The sequence below is a fragment of the Heptranchias perlo genome, chromosome 16 (assembly GCF_035084215.1).
Source record: "Heptranchias perlo isolate sHepPer1 chromosome 16, sHepPer1.hap1, whole genome shotgun sequence".
In the NCBI taxonomy this organism is placed as follows: domain Eukaryota; kingdom Metazoa; phylum Chordata; class Chondrichthyes; order Hexanchiformes; family Hexanchidae; genus Heptranchias; species Heptranchias perlo.
Genome location: NC_090340.1, coordinates 26,998,598 through 27,022,608, shown reverse-complemented (window position 1 = coordinate 27,022,608; position 24,011 = coordinate 26,998,598). Strand labels below are relative to the sequence as shown.

Here is a 24,011-nt window from a genome sequence, read left to right as displayed (position 1 = left end):
GAGAAAAGCAAGAGTATTCAAAGTTCAGAGCAGCAATGAGCAGTGACACTTGAGGGCTGATGATTATCCACTGAGGGGTCCATCTAAAATATGGCAGAATATTTTTAATGATATTTTAGTCATTTAATAAAAAGTATATTACACTGGACTGCTCCACACTGTGCAGACCTTTCACCTCTGAGGGAAAACTCCCTAAAGGTGCTGCTCTTGGTAATCATTGTTGACAGTTGTTTTCACCATCCATAAATTGTTAGGCCACTGTTTACTCCTAATGCAATTAACTTAATGGAGAATCCTTCTAAAATGACAGCCAGAAGCAGTAAATTGTATTTGTCCATGTAAAATCATTGCTCTGTGTTGCACTATGCTATAAATAGTTAACGGGCGTCGATGCCTGTTTTTCATTTAGAATTACAGCAAATAAGGTTGTTCTGTTTTATTAAATAAGGAGTTTATTGTTTGTTTTAAGATAATTTTTTTAAAAACCTCTTTCATCTTAATAAAAAGCATGCTGCTTTTTTTGGCTGCCAGGAACAGTTTGGTAACTCCTGCAGTAATAGTCAGTCTACCATCAGTAACACAGCAGCCCTTGCTTTCTAAATATCATTTTCACAGAGGGCAACTTTTCCCCCCAGTAATTTTTCTCCTTCTTTTGACAGCGTAGATGCTTTGTTTGGGCATGATTTCAAAGGCACTGGGTACTCTCCTCTACCTCACCCAGATATCCATTATTTATGTGTCAACCTCGACGGTATCAGCGGGCTATTGAACTATGGGAGGGTTTACATAACCTCGGACCTGCCTGATCTGTGCAGCTCAACTACTCACTGGATAAACTTATAGAGCCTTCCTATGGCGGGTGCTTTGGATTCAAATCACATTTGCTTTGTTAATCTGATTTTCTGCTTATCTAGCAAGGTAAAGGTTAAAATGGGAGAATATTGTGATAACCAGAGTTATTACCTTTCATTTCTTGAAGGGCTAAATTAAGCGTAAATAAATTATAATAGAGATTTCTGTGTGGAACTACTACATTATCCAAAAATCATAGCCGTATTTTTGTTACAAAAGAGCAAAATTGGGATTTTCTTTTGTTAGTAATTAGTATGTGGATATGCAGGTCACATACTTGTGTATTCAATCATATTTAGTAGCCATCAGCAGTAGTGTAAATGGGAGGAACTGATGTATGGAGGTATTCTCTATTAAGCTGCTATTTCTCTTGTGTTTTGTTTTGCAAGTTATTTTTACAAGCCAGGAGCAGACTTTTTCAGCACATCAGACCTTGCTCCCATGTGGGACTTTTACATAAAATGACGTGCTCTTTGCACATTTTGAACATGCATGAGTAATCTGATGGAAGGGTGGTGGGAGAAACAGGACACGTAGGCATGGTTGCATTTGCAGTGCTGAGAATACATGTCTAGACATTGTGTATGTAGCCAGTCTCGTGGCAAAAAATGGGTTCCCTTGAGCCTCGTCCACAAATTGGGAGTGTAACAGAAAATGATTTTATGTTCATAGTGTGTTTTATACATAAGCACATTACAACAGTGAAGACACTTCAAAAGTACTTCACTGACTATAAAGGGCTTTAGGACATCCTGAGGTCGAGAAAGTGTTATATAAATATAAGTTCATTCTTTATACAAGTTTAATACATATATTCTTTACAGTGCAAAGCTTTGTCAGATTTCGCATTTATATGCACGTGTATGTGTGTGTGGTTTTTTATTCGTTCATGGGATGTGGGCGTCGCAGGCAAGGCCAGTATTTATTGCCCATCCCTAAAGTGTGTGTGTGTGTGTGTGTGTGTGTGTGTGGAGATCAGAAAAGCACAGTAGGCCCACAGTCGCAGTTATGTAAACCTGCAAGTTTCAACAGAGCATTGAAAGAAAAGGAAAAACGAAAGGAATTTTTTTTCTCCAAACCTATTTTTGTAAATCTGCATTTGACACCAGAGGTTGTCGATAAATTAACAGTGCCTTTTCATCCGAGAATGCTCTGCTTGAAAATAGCTTTCTCTGGCAAATCTTATAAAGGGATACTTGGAAATCTCCTGTGTGGCATTGCTCGTGTTCTGAGAAGTAAGAGACCTAGGAGCGTATGAGTCAGTGGATTTGAGAGAGGGCAGAGAGGTGAGCAAGAACCAGGACCTTTAAAAGGCTCTGGGAATCAGTACTGGAGTTTGGGAGGCAGGGACTACAGGTGGACTGGAGACTGCAGAGCACGGGAGAGCAAAGACCAATATGGCTGGCTGTGTTTTTTCTAGAATTGTTTCTCCAGATGTGACTGGTGCCAGCTAACCACCTAGTATTTTCTACATTACAACAGTGATTACATTTCAAATGTACTTCTTTGGCTGTAAAGCATTTTGGGGCGTCCTGAGGTTGTGAAAGGCGCTATATAAATGCACGTCTTTTTTTTATCAGTCATGTGGTCAGCAGGGACTAGTCAGTAACGTGGAAGTGCTCTATGATCATCCTGTTCTATCACCATACCTTCTTACCAATGCAAACCTTTTGTAGCATAGTCTTGATTTAATTAATTTTTAAGTTAGCAATGTACAGGTAAATTCAGTGTTTGGAAAGAAGGGGACAAAAGGATGTTGTGACAGTGGGATTTCTCCCTGTAATGGAGTTTGGGTTGGAAGAATAAACTTCGACATAAACACACTTAAATACACCTGAAGCACGTTTAATACAACTTATAATTCCGGGATAAAGGAAGAGTTTATTGCTTAATGGACAACATAGGAACCAAAATTCTTTTGTTTAGTTGGTTCACCACATTTTTTTGTTTCTATTGACTGTTAGGTTTTTTTTTCTCGCTTTTCGTTGGGAAGTTGTTTTTTCTTTTGTTTGTTTCTGCCACTTTTAACGAAATTATTTCCCTCTTGGTTTCATTGTGGTTGAGGAGCTGAAAGTTTTTCTTTCCCATTTGTCTCTACAGATGTTTTGCAATCTCTAGGTGGTACCTGTCAGGTAGGCAAAAATAGAACAATGGACAGATGATGAATGGTGAGGTTTCCAAAACGATCTTGCTATCTTTGCAGGGTATTTCTGTCCAAAGATACTTCTTTCCAAATCTTGTTTGTCCAAGGTTACTAATCCGTGCTTGAAACATAGTAAAACGACACCTCCATCTGTGCTGTGGGTTCTCTGAAAGAGCTTATAATTAGAGAGGCATACAGTCCTGTTCCCTGTCTGCTCCATTAAGAATGATTTACTGATGATGAGTGTGTCAGGACTGTTGGAGGTTGCCATGCCAACAAGAGATGACTGGAGGGTCTGAAGGCAACACGTGTTTGTGTAAGGTGCTGTAAGGGTACCTACCAAATCAGGCAAGTAAATGTATTAGTGTATTCATAATATTTGCTTGTTTCAAGGGTAGAAAGTGTAGGAAGGCAGGGTTGATGTACTTAGTTTCATACAAATTGATTTTGCAACAGTGGTAAAATCAGTCAGAGATCTTGAGCATTATTAATATATTGATGACACTTTTTTTTAAATGCTGATCCAGAGGATGTGAAGTCACACATATAATGATGTCTCCAAGGTTGACTTCACTTGAGTATCAGTGGTACTAGGCCAGGGTTGGGGGGAGAAATGGATTGGCTGAAGTGTGTCCAAACTTTAAATCACCAGCTATATCACTGGGAACAAGAAAAAGCCACTTGTTCCTTCAACCTTGTTATTCTTGCAGACTATGTACAATTTGTTTTCATTCTCATGCTTAAGTCGGGTGTCTATCCAGCTCTTCTTTTAAATAAGTTCATCAACAGGATTGTCCTTGGGTCTTCTAGTTCTGTAATTCAGTGGAGATGAAATATGCTAATTTACATCTATATCATCCCTGCCGCTCATCGTTTTAAAAACCGAGATCACAGTGCCTCTTGATCTTCTTTTGACAAATGAAAGATCTTCTTCAGTACCTCTTCACAACATTGTGCCCTGTGTCCTTGTCTCTTTGTTCTGAACTCTATGGCAACAACATCCTTAATGTATGGTGCCCAAAGTTAAGGCACCGCAAAGCACATTAAAGGGCAGAGGAAAAACAGTAAACACCACAAAGTAGGATGAAAAAAGGAAAACTGAAAAGTTGGAAATGAGGAGGCAAAGGCCTGGTTGAAGAGAAAGGTTTTGAGGAAGCCTTTGAAAGCAGGAAGGGAGGGTGCAAGATGGAAGAATCTAGGGAGGGAATTCCAGAGGGCAGGAAAGTAATGGCAGAAGCAGCAGGGACGAGCGTGAGGATATTTTGCTGGAGGAGATTGCTACGAGACACAGAATAAGGGGTCGCCCGTTTAAGATGGAAATGAGGAGGAATTTCTTCTCCCAGAGGGTCGTGAATCTTTGGAATTCTTTACCCCAAAAAGCTGTGGAGGCTGAGTCATTGAATACATTCAAGGCTGAGTTCGACAAATTTTTGATCAGCAAGGGAGTCAAAGGATATGGGGAAAAGGCAGGAAAGTGGAGTTGAGATAAAAATCAGATCAGCCATGATCTCATTGAATGGCGAAGCAGGCTTGAGGGGCCGAATGGCCTACTCCTGCTCCTATCTCTTATGGTCTTATGGACACTGAGTGTGTGAGAAGAGGTAATGGGTGATTGGTAAGTGGAATGGGGGAAAACTGACAAAGTGAAGCAGGCTCCAGTGGCCCAGGAGTCTGGTGGAAGAAAAAGGTAGATCGACACCATGGATGCAGATCGCCCTGCCAGCACGGTGTTCCGACCGGGGGTCTGGGTTCCCACCTGAGCACCAACCCAATCGTTTCCTCCATCCCCAGAAATGCTGGTACACACCCATCGCACATTCCCGGCACTCACTGCCAGAGAGAAAACTGGAACTATAATTAAGGTCTGAAGTTGTTAAAATCAAGACTAAGACCAAAGGACTGCAAAGTGCCTAACAGAAAGATGCGGTGTTGTTCCTTGAGCTTCTGTTCCAATGACAGAAGCCTCGATTTTAACCCCCCGCAACTGATGAGAACTGAACGTGCGGTGGGTTAAAACAGGGGCCGAGTACTTACCTCCCTGTTCGCACCGCACTCCCGCCTGCTGGCAATTTAACTCAAAGGTTTCGGGAGATGAAAGGCAGGCGAGGGCTTCATGAGTATTTAAAGGACAGGGTCCGATGATGTCATTTGAACCCCGAAGCAATTTTAACCCTGGGCTGCGCAAGGCGAGCATAGTGCTGGTCACGCCAGGGAAAGTTGCCAGCCGATGAATCTAGGGGCCGCAAGGTCTCCCCTGCCCCGACTACAAGTGTCTCCCCACCCGCCCCTCCCATCCCCCCGACAACTTACCTTAGGACGTGGGTCGGTTCCCTTGGGTCCCCGGCAGCGGCCTCCTGGCGCCCGAAATCTTGCTCACGCTCGCCGGCCTCCTCGTCATTCCCACCGGGTTTGGTAGGAGTCGGTCCTTGAAGAAGCTAATGAGGACTGGGAGTTAAAATTTGAAGCAAAATTAATAAAGTTCTCTAGACCAGGACGAGAGCAGGAAGCAAGCCCAACGCAGTCATCAGTGTAACGGAAAAAGAGATCGGAGGGGGAACCCAAGTTGGACAACACACCCTATAAAAAGGCAGGCATAGCTCGGACCGAGGCAGGTTCCCACAGAAGCACTTCTTATCTGGAGGAAGTGAGTGGAGTTAAAGGAAAAGCTTTCCAAGGTGGGAACAAGTTCAACCAGGCGGAAGAGGGTTGTGGTCGATGGGAACTGGTTGGGCCACTGTTCAAGGAATAAGCAGAGGGTCTGCAGGTTAATGGCTTTTGTTTATTTTCAATTTCAATTTGAATGGGCCAACCCCTCCTTATATTATTAGTGGTCTCCTCTCTGTAAAAGAGAAGGCACCTGATGATGTATCCCATGGAATGCTGCACTGAGGGAGTGCTGTACTGTCAGAGGTGCCATCTTTTGGATGAGACGTTAATCTGAGGCCCCCGTCTGCCCTCACAGGTGGGCATAAAAGATCCCATGACTATCTCTTAGGCGCCCTGGCCAATATTTATCCCTCAACCAACACCACTAAAGCAGATTATCTGGTCATTATCAAATTGCTGTTCGTGGAACCTTGCTGTGCGCAAATTGGCTGCCGCATTTCCTACATTACAAGAATGGCTACACTTCAAAAGTAAAACACTTTGGGACATCCTGAGGTCGTGAAAGGTGCTATGTAAATGCAAATCTTCCTTTTCTTTTTCTTTATAGGAGTGAACTTCACCCACAATTCACCAACCTGTGCAAAATAGGGTTCATTAATTGTTCGTGTGGGTTGCATTTGTCCTTGACCAGTATGCATAGTCTTACATTGAAAATCTATCTGGCACTAATGACTATCTACTAATGATTTCTGTAGTTACATTAGCTTCATCCAGCTGCAGGTTCTGGCAGGAATTCAGTTTTAATGAACAGACATATTGATTTTTTTTTTCATGACATGTGAGGATAATACCAGGTGCTTAATGCACACAAAAGATCACAGAGTGGCTTAGGCAGATGAGATTATGCTTCCTACAAACTCTATTAAAGTCAATTCAGTTTACTATTTTGGCCTTGGCAGTACCAAATGGAAGGCAGGCTGCGACAGAAAATGTCAACGGAGACATACTGGTGAGGTGGTGTGGTGCCTGTGATTGTGAGACTAAGGAACTGGTCTTGACAACAGGACTACGCAGCTTTCAGCTAATTTTCAAAGTCCTGCTTTTTGTTTGTTTTTTAAATTGAAAATGTTACTAGATTAAACATTAAGGCTGTAATACATTCTGCTCTACACCTGACACCATGGGCATGATTTTTACCTGGAGCCGGGAACTCAGCGGGTGGGTAGATAATCGCGTAGGAAACCCGAAAGTAAAGTGAGCGCGTCGGAATCTACGATCGCAACTAAATTAGAGGCACTTAATTTTACTTCTGGGTTTCGGGTCTCCAGGCTGCACAGTGGGTGTACTGTGCATGGCGTGATCTGAAGTCCACTATTTAAAGGGCCAATGCAAAACTGGATTTTGGAGGAGAAAAGAGGAAGTGAAGCAATGGATGCACATAGAGGAAAGGCAGCACCCAGGTACTCGGATGCTTTCACTCGAAGTACTGCTGGGTGCTGTGAGAAGCAGGAGGGAGGTCATCTACCCAATAGTTCGGAAGAAGAAATCTAGTTCTGCCACCAAGGAGGCGTGGCTGGAGATGGCAGAAGAGGTCAGCAGCAGGAGCACGGGTCTTGGCTGCTGTGCAGGAAGTGTTTTAATGACCTAACCAGGTCAGGAAAAGTGAGCCCATTTGCTGATTCACCTACATCCTGTGTTCTGCAAGACCCCCACCTACCACCCATTCTATGTTGGCACACCTACTCCATCGCATCACTCCTCACACCCACTTAAGTTTCAGCATCAACCATGCTTCACTTTTTATGCATTTCCTCACCTCCCCATTTATGCACTCACCACTGCCACTCACCCCAATCCCGATGCAATGTGATGCATCTGACTGATTGTCACCCTCTGATGCATCTGTTTCATTGTCAGCCTCATGCAAATCAATGCATCCATCGGGTGAATACGGCACCTTCAGCCACTCACAGATCTGCTCTTTCGTCCCCTTCATAGTATCATAGTAGGTGCAGCACAGGAGGAGGCCATTCGGCCCATCGTGCCTGTGCCGGCTATTTGAAAGAGCTATCAAATTAGTCCCATTCTCCTGCTCTTTCCCCATAGCCCTGTAAATTTTTTCCCTTCAAGTATTTATCTAATTCCCTTTTGAAAGTTACATTTGAATTTGCTTCCACCACCCTTTCAGGCAGTGCATTCCAGATCATTGCAATTCGCTGCGTAAAAAAATGTTTCCTCATGTTGCCTCTGGCCCTTTGCCGATCATCTTAAATCTGTGTTCTCTGATTACTGACCCCTTTGTCACTGGACACAGTTTCTCCTTATTTACCCTATCAAAACCATTCATGATTTTGAACACCTCTATCAAATCTCCCCTTAACCCTCTCTGTTCTAAGGAGAACAACCCCTGCTTCTCCAGTCTCTCCACATAACTGAAGTCCCTCAACCCTGGTACCATTCTAGTAAATCTCTTCTGCACACTCTCTAAGGCCGTGACATCCTTCCTAAAGTGTGGTGCCCAGAATTGAAAACAATACTCCAGCTCAGGCCTAACCAGTGTTTTATAAAGGCTTAGCATAATTTCCTTGCATTTGTACTCTGTGCTCCTATTTAAAAAGCCAAGGATCCTGTATGCCTTTTTAACAGCCTTCTCCACTCGTCCTGCCACCTTCAAAGACCTGTGTACGTACACCCACAGGTCTCTCTGTTCCTGCATCCCCTTTAAAATTGTACCATTTAGTTTATATTGCCTCTCCTCATTCTTCCAACCGAAATGCATCACTTCACACTTTTCTGCGTTACATTTCACCAGTCTGTCTACGTCCTCCTGAAGTCTGTTACTATCCTCCACATTGTTTACTACATTTCCGAGTTTCGTGTCATCTGCAAACTTTGAAATTATACCCTCTATACCTAAGTCCAGGTCATTAATATGTATCAAAAAGAGCAGTGGTCCTAATACTGACCCCTGGGGAACACCACTGTATACTTCCCTCCAGTCTGAAAAACAACCGTTCACCACTACTCTCTACTTTCTGTCCCCTTGCCAATTTTGTATCCAAGCTGCCACTGTCCCTTTAATTCTATGGGCTTTAATTTTGCTAACAAGACTATTATGTGTTAATTTATCAAATGTCTTTTGAAAGTCCATATGCATAACATCAACCGCACTACCCTCATCAACCCTCTCCGTTACTTCATCAAAGAACTCAACCAAGTTAGTCAAACACAATTTTCCTTTAACCAATCCGTGCTGACTTTCATTTATTAGCCCATACATTTCCAAGTGCCAATTAATTTTGTCCCGGATCATTGTCTCTAAAAGTTTCCCCACCACACCGACATTAGGCTGACTGGCCTGTAATTGCTGGATTTATCCCTCTTTCCTTTTTTGAACAGGGTCGTAACATTTGCAATCCTCCAGTCCTCCGGCATCGTCCCCATATCTAAGCAGGATTGGAAGATTGTGGCCAGAGACTCTGCAATTTCCACCCTGACTTCCCTCTGTAACCCGGGATGTATCCCATCTGGACCGGGTAACTTTTCTACTTTGAGTACTGCCAATCTTTAAGTACCTCCTCTTTATCTATTTTTATTCTATCCAATATCGCTACTCCCTCCTCCTTTACTGCTACAATGGCAGCATCCTCTTCTCTAGTGAAGATGGATGGGAAGTATTCATTTAGTACCTCAGCCATGTCCTCTGCCTCGACAAGAAGATCTCCTTTTTTGTCCCTAACCAGTCCCACTCTTCCTTTGACTACCCGTTTACTATTTATATGTTTTATGTTTATAAAGGACTTTTGGGTTCCCTTTTTAGCCATTAATCTATTCTCGTACTTTCTCTTTGCCCCTCTTATTCCTTTTTTTTTAGATCTCCTCTGTACTTTCTGCATTCAGCCTGGTTCTCTACTGTATTGTGAACCTTACATTCGTCATAAACCTCCTTTTTCTGCTTCATTTTAAGCTCTATATACAATCAAAGCACTCCCACGTTTCACCCGTTGCCCGCTGCTCAACCAGTACCCACAATGTTGTCTCCTCTCCCGATGGCTGAGTCTGCCCATACACAGGTGCAGTTGAAACAGTCTTTGGCAGGGCCCTCAAGGGCTCCAAAACCCAGAGGTCATAGGCTGATAGCATCTCAGCAGTCAGGGCATGGATCTGAGCAACCTGCCTCTACCTCTGCTGAAGCCACAGGTGATGCACCACATAGAAGCAGTAGGAAGTGTAAGTTAAAGCAATTGTAGTTCACCATGGGTATGCGCAAGGGTGTTCGAAGAAATGTTACCTTGTTCATTCTTTTTTTTAAGTTGGCACGTTACATTTATTGATTATCACCACTACCATGTCTTGGCCACTATTGTGTCCCAAGTGTCAAGTTCCCCTTTCATTTGCTTCATCATGAATGCCAGTACATGACGATACCCATTGGGCGAATGTGCAATGGGTGTATTCGTGGTTGAAGAACTGTTTTGTGCAAAGGGGTGGTGGGCTGTTGGTGGTTGTGACAGGCAGCCTGAGTATCTCAATTTCTTTATTTTGCAACTGTCCTTATGAGAACCTGGGAGATATGAGGGCATTAAGGGCAGCAATGTGCGTGGATGGTCTGGCGATGGGTGCCCCATCTTCATTTTCCTCATCCGCCTCCTCATCCTCATCCTCTTCCTCCTCAATGTTGCTGCCAGCAGATGATGCTTGATGGGTGCTTTCGACCTCCTCCACCTGTAACTCTCTCTGCTGTGCTATGTTGTGCAGGACACAGCGAACCACTATTATTCTAGAGACCCTCGCTGGCGAATGCTGAAGGGCTTCTCTATACCTATCCATGCACCTGAAGCGCATCTTCAACATGCCGATGGTTTGCTTGATGACGCACCTGGTGATCATGTAACTCCGGTTGTATCATTGTTGTGCCTCGTTGATGGGGTTCCTCACAGGTGTCATGAACCACGTCGACAGGGGATATCCCTTGTCTCCGATGAGCTAGCCATTAAGTCTGTATGGAATGTTGGACTTGCACAAGATGAAGGAATCATGACAGCTGCCAGGGATTCTGGCACACACCTGCAGAAATGTATTCCTGTGGTTGATGGAGTGATAGCCCTTTCAATGTATGAAGACTCCTGACTCATGTGGTGGTCCTTAGGTTGCCATGTGTGTGCAATCGATTGTGCCCTGCACCCGTGGGAATCCATCCAGAGAGTTGAAAACCACTGCCCGCTCATTCTGGCTGATGTCGTGGCGGGGGAAGTTCACGTAATCAGACGCCCTGGCAAACAAGCCATCCGTCACCTGTCGTATACACTTATGTGCAGACAACTGAGAGATCCCGGAGCACCCTGGAATGACCCTGAGGCGAAGAAATTGAGGACAGTCATTACTTTTACTGTGCCGGGCAATGAGCGGCCACCAGGTCCAGCGGGGAGCAGCTCTCTTCCTCAAGGAGGCTGCAGATGTCTGCGACCACCTGCCAACTCAATCTGAGCCAGTGTAGGCACTGCTCCTCAGAGAGGTCCAGGGAAACTCAGCCTCTGCCTGTACACCCTCTTACGTCGGTAGTGCCTCCTGCGACCTTGGCCCCTCTGTTGGTCCTGCTGTTCTCTAGGTCCTTTTGTGAACCTCTGTTTTGTGCACCAGCAGATCCCAACACAGTTGGCTGATGTGCATGTTCATTTTCCTCCTCCTCAGATGTCCTTTCAAATACGTCCATTGCGCCCCCCCCCCCATCCTGGTCTTGTCAGTTTGAGAACCAAACGTTTGCTTGAGAGAACTGAGAGACCAGCTGCAATGTTTGAGCTTTTATTCAGATGTGTCAATCACAAGTTTAAAGGGCCATATCAACTTCTGCATGAATCTCACCTCCTTATCACTGGCGAGATTGCGAAGTCATGGGAAACTCGTGCAGGTGAGGTTAAATTCATTTCAGACTTAGAATCCACAAAAAATTAAGTACGTCAACTATTTCAATGAGGTTAATTGCCTGCTGGCATTAAGTGGGAACGGGACTTCTGGGTTTCAGTTACTCGCGTACATCCAAACGTGCCTGGGTTAAACCCGGAAGTGGGCACGTTGGAGCCGGGTTCTGGTCACGGTTCAAAATTCTGCAACTTTAACCTCCCACCCATTGTTTGGGATTAAAGTTACCCCCCATGAGTCATGTTGTGTTGACTGCAATGGATTCATACAGGTCTTTTTAAAACTTTTTTGACTTTCATGATTGATTCCTAAAGTGAAAAGTTACTAAGTTATTTCATGTAATTGACTTGCCATCGAGATCATACAATTAAATACTTTAATTGAATAACCATGTCAAGCATCCTGCATAACAGTGTGATATTGAAATCTATTGCCTTTAAACTTCATAGTGCAAATTTTGCATTAAATGTACACCAGCATGATCAGAAGATGGTTTCAAGACAATATTTGTGTGCACCAAGAGTTGTATCATTTCCTCAAAGGTGTAGAAGTCTACATGCTGTAAAGTGGTGATGGAGGAGGGGGTGTATGACTATAAATTAACCAGCCTGGGTTCAGTATACTTTGTTGTAAACATTGCTATTCACTCATTATATCTTGAATGAAGGACAGGCAGCGGTGGATTTTTGTCCTGCACTCATCAAACTGAATGTTAACGTTGGAGAATGTAACATTTTGCATTGAAGAACCGAATTGATTGCTCTTTGATCAGGCGTGACTCTCGGTGCTTGTGTTACACCATTCACTATCTTCAGAGTTAACTGAGGGTTGATGGGAAAATCCACTGCTACTTTATCAGAGCTGAGACTTGTGGGCAATTTGTGCGGGTTGAGCTTGTCATTCAGAACAGGATAGATACATTTGGCAAAACTGGTTGGCCAGTTTAACGCTCTTCCTCTTTGTGTTGGGTTTGAATTCAAAGTTAAACAGCATCGCTTCTGAATGCCTCAATTTTAAAATTCTCATCTTTGTTTTCAAATCCGTCCATGGCCTCACCCCTACCTACATTTGTAACCTCCTCAGCCCCACAACCCTCCGCGATCTCTGCGCTCCTCCAATTCTTGCCCCTCGCGCCACCCCGATTTTAATCGCTCCACCGTTGGTAGCCGTGCCTTCACCTGCCAAGGCCCAAAGCCCTGAATTTCCCTCACTAAACCTCTCCGCCTCTCTACCTCTCTCTCCTCCTTTAAGACGCTCCTTAAAACCTATCTCTTTGACCAAACTTTTGGTTTCCCGTCTGATAGGCCAGTCGGACGGGAGCAGAGCAAGGAAGAGGACATGAAAAGGTAAGTCTTCAAGTAAGTCTTAGCTTGTACGGATGGGGGGGCATCGGGTGATCGTTGGCGGGGCGGTGGGGGGGAGCGCTGCAGATAGGCTTGTTGGGCCTGGGGGAAGCACTCCTGCTCCTCCTGGCCCACAGGCTGAGCCAGAAAGATACTTACCTGCAGTTTTGGGTCTTCTCTCCTCATCTCACGTGACGTGAAGGAGAAGGCCCGGGGAATCCCGACCCCAGGGGTTGAAATCGCAAAACCTTTCAAAATGGAGGCCCGCAGCCTCCTTGAAAGGTTTTAGTGACCAACCCGCCTCCTGAGAGCGGGTTGGTTGGTTGCCCCTCATGCCGCCCTGGTGAAAACCGGAAATGGGCAAGTTGGAGGCGCATTGGGAGCGGGAATAAAATTGTTGCAATTTTCAATGCCTCCGCCCCGAACCCACCCATTTTTCACAGTTAAAATCCTGCCCCTAGACTCTAGAAGCTTCGGTCGGTAACCTCACTGAAAATATTGAACAAAAGATGAATAATGCACCAGATGTTAAGACATTGCAAAATGGGCTTTTATTTTTAATACAATTTTTGATCACCCTTTTAGATATGAATAATTTTGCTCCAGGTGCAACTACAGTAAACTTTGTGAGATGGAATTTACTGTTTGGGGAACGGTGGGGGTGGTAATTGGGAAATTACACCTGAAACTACGCCCATTCTTTCCCCCATTTTGCTGATATTAATTTGCACCTAAATTTCCTGCCAATCGCATTAGCATACACCAGAATGTAAAATTCAGCATATACAAGCAGAAATCAGCGTAAACAATCGTGGCCCGGGGAAAGTGTGGAACTCGCACCATATATTCCTTCTTTAAATATAAAAATTAAAGTTTCAAGCCGTCTAACCTCATTCAAGCACATCAGGCACAGCATGTTTAAGAACCTGCAATCGCGGGAGCTTTTCAATTTTTAATGTGACTCATGCTGAAGCTGTAAAAATGCTTCCAAAGAAACAGAAAATACAGAGCAGGTCTCAGTGAGGATGCATATTTAAAAATCGCTTTTAAAAAAATAAATCACAATTAAACACCAGAAGAATAACTTTGTTTCCTGCTACACCTAAACTACTGGGCTTCATTTTACACCCGTTTTGAACCAGCTTAATTGCAGGAAATTAGGGTTTACGGCTCTTTAGCCTGGGATGGTGACATTATAATGAGCCATGATGCGTTCGGGTGCAAGGGTCAATAGGCGGGCGTAAAACAGTGAGGAAATTGGGCCGTAACCTAATTAGGTGTGTAACACACTTGTGCCTGACTTTCCTCACCAGGTATTTGCTTTACACCCCGACTAAGCGTGTCTCTGGGTGCAAATACACAGGAAATTCCACTCCTATAACTGTACACACTTGCTGAACTTAACCTTCTATCAAAGGTTACTTTACACCATGGTGAATCACTGTGCAAGATGCAAGGAAAGATCTGAGAATCATCAAAGGAATAATCAAGTGATAAAAATGACCCCAAATGTAAATTGACTGTTCAGTTGAATGCATACTGAACGGGCTGTGGCAGTGTTGCAATGATCTTTATATCAAAAAGGTTAGGGCCTTGGAATGAATTATCTTTAATGACAAATTCCCTTTGAAGTTTTCTTTTGAATTGAATTTCAAGCTAATGCCTAAAATCATTGTGACCATATTTGCATTTAGTGATTCCATTAAGCCTGTTGTCTCAGGTTTTCGGTTGGTTTGATTTTTAAACAGTGTTGGGCAATCAGCTCCTCAGTTGGGTGCAGCACTATACCTTCTTCAAAACATCCAGTGAATTTAATGTCCATAGTTGTAATCCTCAGAGTAAGATCTCATGTCCTTGATTTTAGCCCATTTTCATTGTGGTGACAGAAGTGAAACCGATGGCAGTCTTATCCCACACATATTAGGTAAAGCCAGCTCCTAGGCCACTGCACTGCCCTGGCCACTGGAATGGGACTGTAGCTGTGTAGTAGAATGTACAGCACAGTAACAGGCCATTCGGCCCAACTGGTCCATACCGGTGTTTATGCCCCACACGAGCCTCCTCCCTCCCCTCTTCATCTAACCCTATCAGCATAACCTTCTATTCCTTTCTCCCTCATGTGTTTATCTTCCTTCCCCTTAAATGCATCTGTGCTATCCACCTCAACTACTCCTTATGGTAGCGAGTTCCACATTCTTACCATTCTCTGGGTAAAAGAAGTTTCTTCTAAATATATTTATGGCCCCTAGTTTTGGACTCCTCCACAAGTGGAAACATTTTCTCTACGTCTACCCTATTTAAATATATTGCGTTCCTTCATCGTCGCTGGGTCAAAATCCTGGAACTCCCTTCCTAACAGCACTGTGGGAGAACCGTCACCACACGGACTGCAGCGGTTCAAGAAGGCGGCTCACCACCACCTTCTCAAGGGCAATTAGGGATGGGCAATAAATGTCGGCCTCGCCTGCGATGACCACTTCCCATGAACGAATAAAAAAAAAATCCTTCATAATCTTAAAGACTTCTGTTAGGTCAAATTATTTTGTAAACATTTAAAACCAAGTTGAAAAGTTACATTTTGTCATAGTTCCTGTGCATAAAACCTGCCAGACGGACATTTGACTATAACTTTTAACTTTTCTGCCAGCTGGGCAAAAATATGGTTCATGAATAGAAGTGGTATATTTTAAAGCTGACATGACTCTGTACTGATCACTTCTCAGGGAAAGGGAGCTTTTGCAGATTACAGTCCCGTCAGCTGGTTTGGGGAGAGCTGTTGCTTTAAAAATTGTAAACAATTTTACAACACCAAGTTATAGTCCAGCAATTTTATTTTAAATTCACAAGCTTTCGGAGGCTTCCTCCTTCGTCAGGTGAACGATGTGAAACGATGCAAATTTAAAAATTGAGGGTTTACTCAACTTCTGCTCTGTGTTGCAAGTACTAACAGCATTATTTCTATTGAAATGACCGCCGTGCTTCTCTGACATGGTGTTGCCTGACAGTCAAAGCTTCACTAACTTATGTAGAATCGTGGAAATTTCAGCACAGGAGGCCACTCCGCCCATTGTGCCTGTCCTTTTGCTGTTGGAGCTATTTGCTCTAATCTCATTTTCCTGCTCTTTCCCCATATCTTTTTATTATTCTCTTTCTTCAAATAGTGCCGTGGAATCTTTTGTGTCCACCTGAGAGCGCAGATGGGGCTGCGGTTTAATGTCTCATCTGAAATACAGTACCTCTGGTAGTGAAAGAAAGAATGAAAGAACTTGCATTTATATAGTGCCTTTCACGACCTCAGGACATCCCAAAATGCTTTACAGCCAATTAAGTACTTTTCAAGTATAGTCACTGTTGTAATGCAAGAAATGCCACAGCCAATTTGCGCACATCAAGATCCCACAAAAAGCAATGAGATAATGACTAGATAATGAGTTTTTTTTAGTGATGTTGGTTGAGAGATAATTATTGGACGTGCGGCAGTCCCTCAGTCAGCCTGGATTGTGTGCTTAAGTACCTGAAGTGCAGCTTAAGCCCACAACTTTCTAACTCAAGCAAGAACGCTCCCACTGAGCCAAGACTGACACCTTCAAGGTACACACGAGACACACGACAACGCAAAATCGTCGAGCAGAAATTGATAGCCAAGTTCCGCACCCATGAGGACGGCCTCAACCGGGATCTTGGGTTCATGTCACGCTACACGTTACCCCACCAGCGAACAAATGTTATCTGTTTTTAATATAACGGGTCAGTTGCTGTCTTTTCTATGTTTCTACCTCTCTATCTCTGTTTTTTTTTGTTTGTTGTTTTTTTTTTGGTGATTTATATATTCTGTGAGACCTGGCAGGTAACACCTGTCTGTCTGCACACTGATTGCCTTGGCAACGGGCAGTTGAAAAAACTGTCTGTACTCACCAAGCATTGTTCTGTGAATTATAAATGCGATTTCATTTCGAGGATTTCATTTTCACATCGTTCACCTGACGAAGGAGGAAGCCTCCGAAAGCTTGTGAATTTAAAATAAAATTGCTGGACTATAACTTGGTGTTGTAAAATTGTTTACAATTGTCAACCCCAGTCCATCACCGGCATCTCCACATCATGACCTTCAAGGTAGTAAATGTTTTCTTTGAATGTTTTTTTAATTGGCCTTTTTTAAAGATGGGACAGAAAGAAACATTAAAATATAACCAACCATGCAAGGCCTCTACACATTTAAAACTCCTGCATTTTTAAAGATGAAATGAGTGTCTTCTGTATTTGTATAATTGATACAAATATTTCAGTAGTGGTAGAAGAATCAAGTCAGTTGGTTGCATCCCAAAAACATCCTGTTGAAATTTTAGACACGTTTTCACTCAGATCGATTTTAAGATTTCCTCATTTTCTGCTTTGTAGTTATTAGCTTTGATTTCTTGTTTCTATGGTAACACCTACTCTTCAATTTCCTTTGTGAAAATGTAGGTTTCCTATTTGCCATGGTGATGTACTGGAGTTTTCTTTTGTGCCAGCCAGACACAAGAGTTCTGAATATCTCTCCACTGTGAATCCATGAACAGCAGCACCCAGAGTACTCGGCATGTTCCATGTGGATTGGCTGTAAATACAGCCTTTAGAACCCATTGAAGCTATGTCTTCAACATGCTACCTGCAATGGAAATCTGCCAGCAGGTTCAAATAATAATGTAGCACCACTACTAATCAAGCAGTATATATAGGCTACCTCCCACTACAAGCACTGTCATTGATAGTCTCATAAAATCACCTTTCCTCTTGTGTAATGCCTGTTAATTTTGATTGACAAACTGTTCAGTTGTTTTATAAATCAGTACAAGATTACATATTTTAAAATTGACATTTGAGGCTATTCCCATTGTAAAGCTTCTTTCTCCCCCTCTTCCCTTTTAAACAAACTAGTAAACCAGGATGTTATTTGTTCAGACTGCAAGAAGGTTATGATTTAAACTCTTTATAACTGGTAGTTGCATGGCTGATTCTTTTAGTTAACTTCTGAGTTTTCAAGGCACCCTTATCATGGCTGCACTGTTTGAACAGGCATATTTCTTACTTCACATGTTGGACACATGTGTCCAGCAACTGTGTTTTAGGTAGTTTAAAATTTGCCCTGTTAAGAAAGAAAGAACTTGCATTTCTATAGCGCCTTCCCCAATCTCAGGACATCCCAAAGCACTTTCCAACCAATGAAGTACTTTTGAAGTGTAGTCACTGTTGTAATATAGGAAACACAGCAGCTAATTTGCACACTGCAAGGTCCCACAAACAAGAATATGATAATTACCAAATAAACTATTTTAGTAGTGTTGGTTGAGGGATAAATATTGGCCAGGACACCGGGGAGAACTCCACTGCTCTTCTTCGAAATAATGCCATGGGATCTTTTATATCCACCTGAGAGGGCAGACAGGGCCTCGGATTAACATATCCAAAAGACAGCACCTCTGACAATGCAGCTCTGGAGTGTCAGCCTAGATTTTGTGCTCCAGTCTCTGGAGTGGGACTTGAACCCACAACCTTCTGACTCAGAGACAAGAGTGCTACCGCTGAGCCACGGCTAATACTGTATTGATGGATTTGGCAGATGCTTCCCTAAGAGGTTGGAGAGCATGTTCTGCTCACCAGGGACCTAAAAGGCATTGATTACAACAGGAGGAGAACAGCACGAATTACTGCATGTTTTCTTATATATTCATTAAGTGCTCATGACAAAGTTGTACCTGGAGAAAAACATGACATCTGTGTTCCACATTCAAACATCTTACCTCCAATCCACCAATTTGGGTCGTCTTCCCTCCTCAGCTACTCCAGTGACATAAAAAACACAAAGTGTGGAATTGTCCATGGAAAGTTTGCATTGTCGTGGTCTCTTGCACAAATTACTTAAATGTCCTGAGGGACACAATTAAACACGGGTGAAATTTCAAAAACAAACCCTACACCATGAACTTTCTGCAGATAATATGGTCATGTTCTGATTAACGTGAGTTACTGGGAGGGACTGTCTGCATACTGGCGTGGACGCATTCATTTCAGTTGAGCTGGAACGTTGGACTGCCATGGGAGGCAACCTGGAGCTGCCCAATCTCAGAAAATACTGCTTAATACATGACAATCTTGATTTATGTTAGTTTAACTTTATGCACAGCTAATGTGAAATCCCATTCATCGATCACTCCTGTGCTCATTGACCTACTTTGGCTCTCAGTCCACCACCGCCGTGATTTTAATATTCTCATCCTCGAGTTCAAATCCTTCCATGGCCTCACCCCTCCCTATCTCTGTAACCTCCTCCAGCCCTACAACCCTCCGAGAACTCTGGCATTTGATGCATCCTCCACTTCCTTCGCCCCGCCATTGGTGACTGTGTCTTCTGCCATCTAGGCTCTAAGCTCTGGAATTCCCTCCCTAAACCTCTCTGCCTCTCCAGCTCCCTCCCCTCCTTTAAGACCCCCCTTAAAACCTATCTTTTTGACCAAGCTTTTAGTCACCCCTACAAATATCTCCTTTGGCTCAGTTGTTGTCTGATTATGTCTCTGTGAAATGCCGTGGGACATTTTTCAATGCAAAAGGCGATACAAGTTGTTTTGTTGCTCTTCTCTCCAAACACTTTTTCCTAAAAACAATGTCCTTTCTAAGAAAGTACAAATTGAGGTCTTTACCTATCTCTCATGCTAGTTAGTCAGCCTGTATAATTTCATTGTGATAGATAACAATTCATGTTAGAATGGAAATCTGTAACCTCCATTGGCCATCATCTGCATACCACCTGTTGATTAAAATGATACATTTTCTTAAGAGGTAATTTTATTGGGGATGTTTTAAGCTGTAAACAGAGATAATTTTATTATTAATGAATAATGTCTGCAAAATTGTCTAATTCACTAAACACAAAGCATGAGACAAATGCGTCATTCAGTTGACAGTACTTGTTTTCTGCAGGTTCAAGTCTCCACTTATTACCCGTGAAATTGTGCAATAGAAGTGTGACTGAGAATTACTAAGAGCGATAAATATGAGCACCTTTTATTGTCATGTTTAAATATTATCAAAACTGGCAAATGACTGAAATTCAGCCACAATGTAATAATAATCAAAACTTAGCTCTGTATAAATACAATGTGTTAATTGAAACCAAAATTGTCTTTAGCCCAAATCTAGTCCCTGTACATGTGCTTTGTGAGTTCTCGGGTTTCTTCACATTTGAAATGTACTTTGTAGCAGATCTTATGAGACTTACAAGTTAATGGATGTGAGGGTGTTGTGGATTTGCAGAGAAAGCTCTGGTTTTGCTGTTCTTTGGTTTGATTTTGGGCTTGGAGCTGTGAACATTTTGATCTTGTGCTGTGAAGGATTAGGAGGATCACTGAGATACACTTTGCTAAAGAACCTGCCTCTGGAGACGGGTGATTCAGATAGTCACACTGTGTGGGAGGTTACTTTTCATTTACTCAGGTTTATACGGTCCTGAAACAACATTTTCAGCTGTATGCTTTAGTGTGAATTTACACAGACAGATATAATGCTTCTGGCTGTGCTAATCTGTAAAAATGTTAGTTTGGAAAGATCCAGGATTAAAATTATTTTATTTTTTGCAAAAGCATATAATTGTAGTTAAAGGAATAGATTGTAGAGCTGATCAAGATTTTGATAGCATTTCTATTAATAATGGTATTAAACTAATTTTGTATTTTTTTCCTACCAATTTAGATCCTTTCCACCCTTGTCAAAGGAATTTCAAAGCCAGTGACCTGCAAAATTCGAATTTTGCCATCTGTAAGTGTCTAGGTGTTTGTTCACTTTCTGAATGTCATGCAGTAACTTTCATATTCATAATCTACTAATAGAAAATGTACAATAGTGTAGAGGTTATATTACTGGATTAGTCATCCAGAGATCTGGATGAATAATACAGAGAAAGTGAGTTCAAATCCCATCATTCAGTTTTTAAAAACATCTGAAAATAAAAAAGCTGGTATCAGTAAAAGTGACCATGAAGCTGTCGGATTGTCGTAAAAACCCAACTGGTTCATTGATGCCCTTTAGGGAACGAAACCGCTGCACTTACCCGGTCTGGCCTTGAGACTCCAGTCCCACACCAATGTGGTTGACTCTTAACTGCCTTCTGAAGTGGCCTAGCAAGCCACTCGGTCGTATCAAACTGCTACACAAGCAACGGTTCAAGAAGAAGGCCCACCACCGCCTTCTCAAGCGCAATGAGGGATGGGCAACAAATGACGACCTTGCCAGTGACGTCCACATTCCGAGAATTCAAAAATAAAGACGTGTATTTATGTCAAGCCTTGTATCTCTCAGAAACACCTCGAGTGCTTTGAAGGGCAGTGACCTCTTATGCCGGGAAAGCACAAATAAAGTTTAGATTTGTATTTATAATCAGGAATAAGAACCACAGCTGATTTTCATCATTATATTCAAATATTAATAACTCAAACTTTCAAACAGTATGATATGAAAGTGAGATCACTGATAAATTATATATTTGAGGACTGTACAGTGTGGTAAGTGGAAGACATGGAATATGAGATCATGGGCATGATTTTGACCCCGAGCTGGGAAGGGGTCCGGACGGGTCAAATTGTGGATGGGAAACCCGGAAGTACGGGTTTCCCGAACGTCCTTACGATTTTGACGTAAGGACGTCTTTTGTTTTTTTTGTCAGTTTGCCGTCCGACTGACCGGCCTGATTGACAGATTGGTCTCAGTTGGACGGGAGAGCAGCCAGGGAGAGGACGTGTTCAGGTAAGTCTTTGATTGTATGGATGGCGGGGGGGGGGGCATGGGGGCACATGATCATTGGTGGGCATGGGTTGGCACTGGGGCATCGGTTGGCATGGGGGCCATCAGCCATAGGGGGAGGGATCAGGAGTCAGTCACGGAGGGGTGGTGTTGGGATCGGGGGTCATCACGGGGTTCCGCAGTCATTGTGGGGGGGATCGGGGTTTGGGGGGGTCCGCGATTGGGGATCGAGGGGGTTCGTGATTTGGGGGGGTCCGCGATCGGGGGAGGGGTCGCTGCAGGTAGGCATGTTGGGCCTGGGGGATGTACTCCTGCTCCTCCCGACCCACAAGCTGTGCCAAAAAGGCACCTACCTGTTAGTCTTGGGCCTTCTCGCCTCCTTTCACGAGGCGTAAAAGAGAAGGCCCGGGATTCCCGGCCCCCATGGTTGAAATTGGAAACTGTTGGAAAATGGAGGCCTCCTTGAAAGTTTTAAGGCCCAATCCACCGCCTGGGAGCAGGTTAGTTGTCCTCCCCTCGTCCTGCCCCGGTGAAAACCAGAAATGGGCGGGTTGGGGTGGGTCTTAAATGGTTGCAATTTTGAATGCCCCCCGCCCCCAATCCCACTGTTGATGCTTCTGTTTCTTTTTACCTAATGAACTGCTGTGTAAATCTAAATCTTCCTTTGTGGGCCTCTTGATTTGATTTTTCTCTGATGCCTTCCATGTCGGCCTCCTTTACTGCACCCTCAATAAACTCCCATCTTGTCCAAAATTAGCCCTCTATATCTTGTACCACGCTAAGTCCTGTTTACCCATCCTCGCGAACCTACGTAAACTCCCCAGTGCAGCGAATTTAAAAGTTTTCATCTCCTCCTTGCCTTCAAATGCCTCCTGGTCCTCACCCTGTCTCTGCAATCTCCTCCCATCCTGTATCCCATCCCGCAACCTTTGGTCCTCTCACTCAAGCCTTCTGTGCCTTCCCTTCGTCCCACCATCGGTAGCAGAGCCCTTCAGCCTCCTTAGGCCTACTCTCTGGAAAAACCTTTGCTAAACCCCTCCACTTCACTACTTCTTGAAATTTGCTGGCGCCACAAAAGTAGGAAGTTTGGCAGACAACGAGGAGGACTATTTAAAAAACTACAGGAAGACATAGGTAAGTGGGATGGGCAGACAGGTGATGAGTGCAATTTAATGTGGATAAGTGTGAGGCAATACATTTTGGGAGAAAAACCAAGGCATGGGAGTATATACTTAATGGAAAGACACAAAAGGGTGTGGATGAACCAAGAGACCTAATTAACCTGAAAATGCAAGTGCACGTAAATAAAAATAGACTAACAGCAGTTTGGGTTTTATAAATAAGGGTGTAAAGTAGAAGAGTAAAGAAGTAATAAATTTGAACAAAGCAGTGATTCGGCCACAGTTGTAGTACTGAATGCAGTTTTGGGTTCCCCGTTATTGAAAGGACATTAATGTCATAGAGAGGATGCAGCATAGGTTCGCCAGCATGATGCCGCAAATAGGAAAATATAATTATGAGAAGAGACTTGAGATGCTGGAACTATTTCCGCTGGAGCAGTTAAGATCAAGAGGAGATTTAATAGAGGCTTTTAAAAGTTTAAAAGATTTTGGTAAGAGTGAATAGGGAAAGTCTATTTGCTTTGGTTGGAGAGTCAGTGACAGTCAGTCGATTTAAAATTGTCATCAAGTGACTGAAGAGAGAGGCTAAAAGAAATTCCGTTTCACAGAGGGTTGTTAGAGCATGGAATATTTTGCCACAGAGAGTGGTTGCGACAGATTAAATTTGGATAGATATTAGAAGCAGAGGAAGACACAGGGCTGTGAGAGGAGTGTGGAGAGTGGGATTAATTTTGGATTGCTCTAGCAAAGAACCGGCACAGACATGGTCTCCTTCTGTGCTGAGAGCTGCTATGGTTTTCCTTTAAAAATCTTCTTTGAACTCATCTTTTCAACCAAGTTTTCAGCCACTCCTCTTTAATCTCTTTTTCTGTGCTTCAACATCAATTTTCCATTTGTAAAGCACCATGGGACTTTTTTTTTAAACTTTGAAGGTGCTATACAAGTGCAAATTAGTAATTGGTTATTTTTGGGCACTCCCAAACTCTGTCCTGAATATTATTTTCGTTCAAAATCCGAAAACTGCTTTTGGTTAACTGCTCCCCCAGTGTAGCTAACACTGAGCGGTCTACAGCTTCATAACTATCTTCGAATGATGCTTTGTTTTAAAACCACTGTTGTACTATAATCATGAAGGAATACTGTTTCCAAGATACCAGTATAATCTAAAATGGTCAACTTTATCAAACTGTAATTATCTCTCCAAGTTTACTACTTACATCTTCATTAGACATGCCAGAAAATTAATTGGCAATC

General features: G+C 43.1%; 1 protein-coding gene and 1 long non-coding RNA gene across 3 annotated transcripts in view; one reads left to right on the top strand and one right to left on the bottom strand.

Moving 5' to 3' along the window:
* dus2 (dihydrouridine synthase 2) overlaps nucleotides 1-24,011 on the top strand; it is a 112,622-nt gene that overhangs the window by 49,954 nt on the left and 38,657 nt on the right. The window contains exon 8 of the mRNA XM_067997866.1: nucleotides 20,590-20,655. Coding sequence (XP_067853967.1) covers nucleotides 20,590-20,655 — 66 coding nt within the window. The remainder of the gene's footprint in view (nucleotides 1-20,589; nucleotides 20,656-24,011) is intronic.
* LOC137333302 (uncharacterized) lies at nucleotides 2,770-18,744 on the bottom strand. 2 transcript variants are annotated; one of them, XR_010965843.1, is made up of 3 exons: nucleotides 18,645-18,744; nucleotides 5,306-5,440; nucleotides 2,770-2,977 (listed from the first exon to the last, which is right to left on the bottom strand). It is a non-coding gene; the product is annotated as an uncharacterized lncRNA (long non-coding RNA). The 2 variants fall into 2 exon arrangements; XR_010965842.1 differs by lacking the exon at nucleotides 2,770-2,977 and adding an exon at nucleotides 3,689-3,807.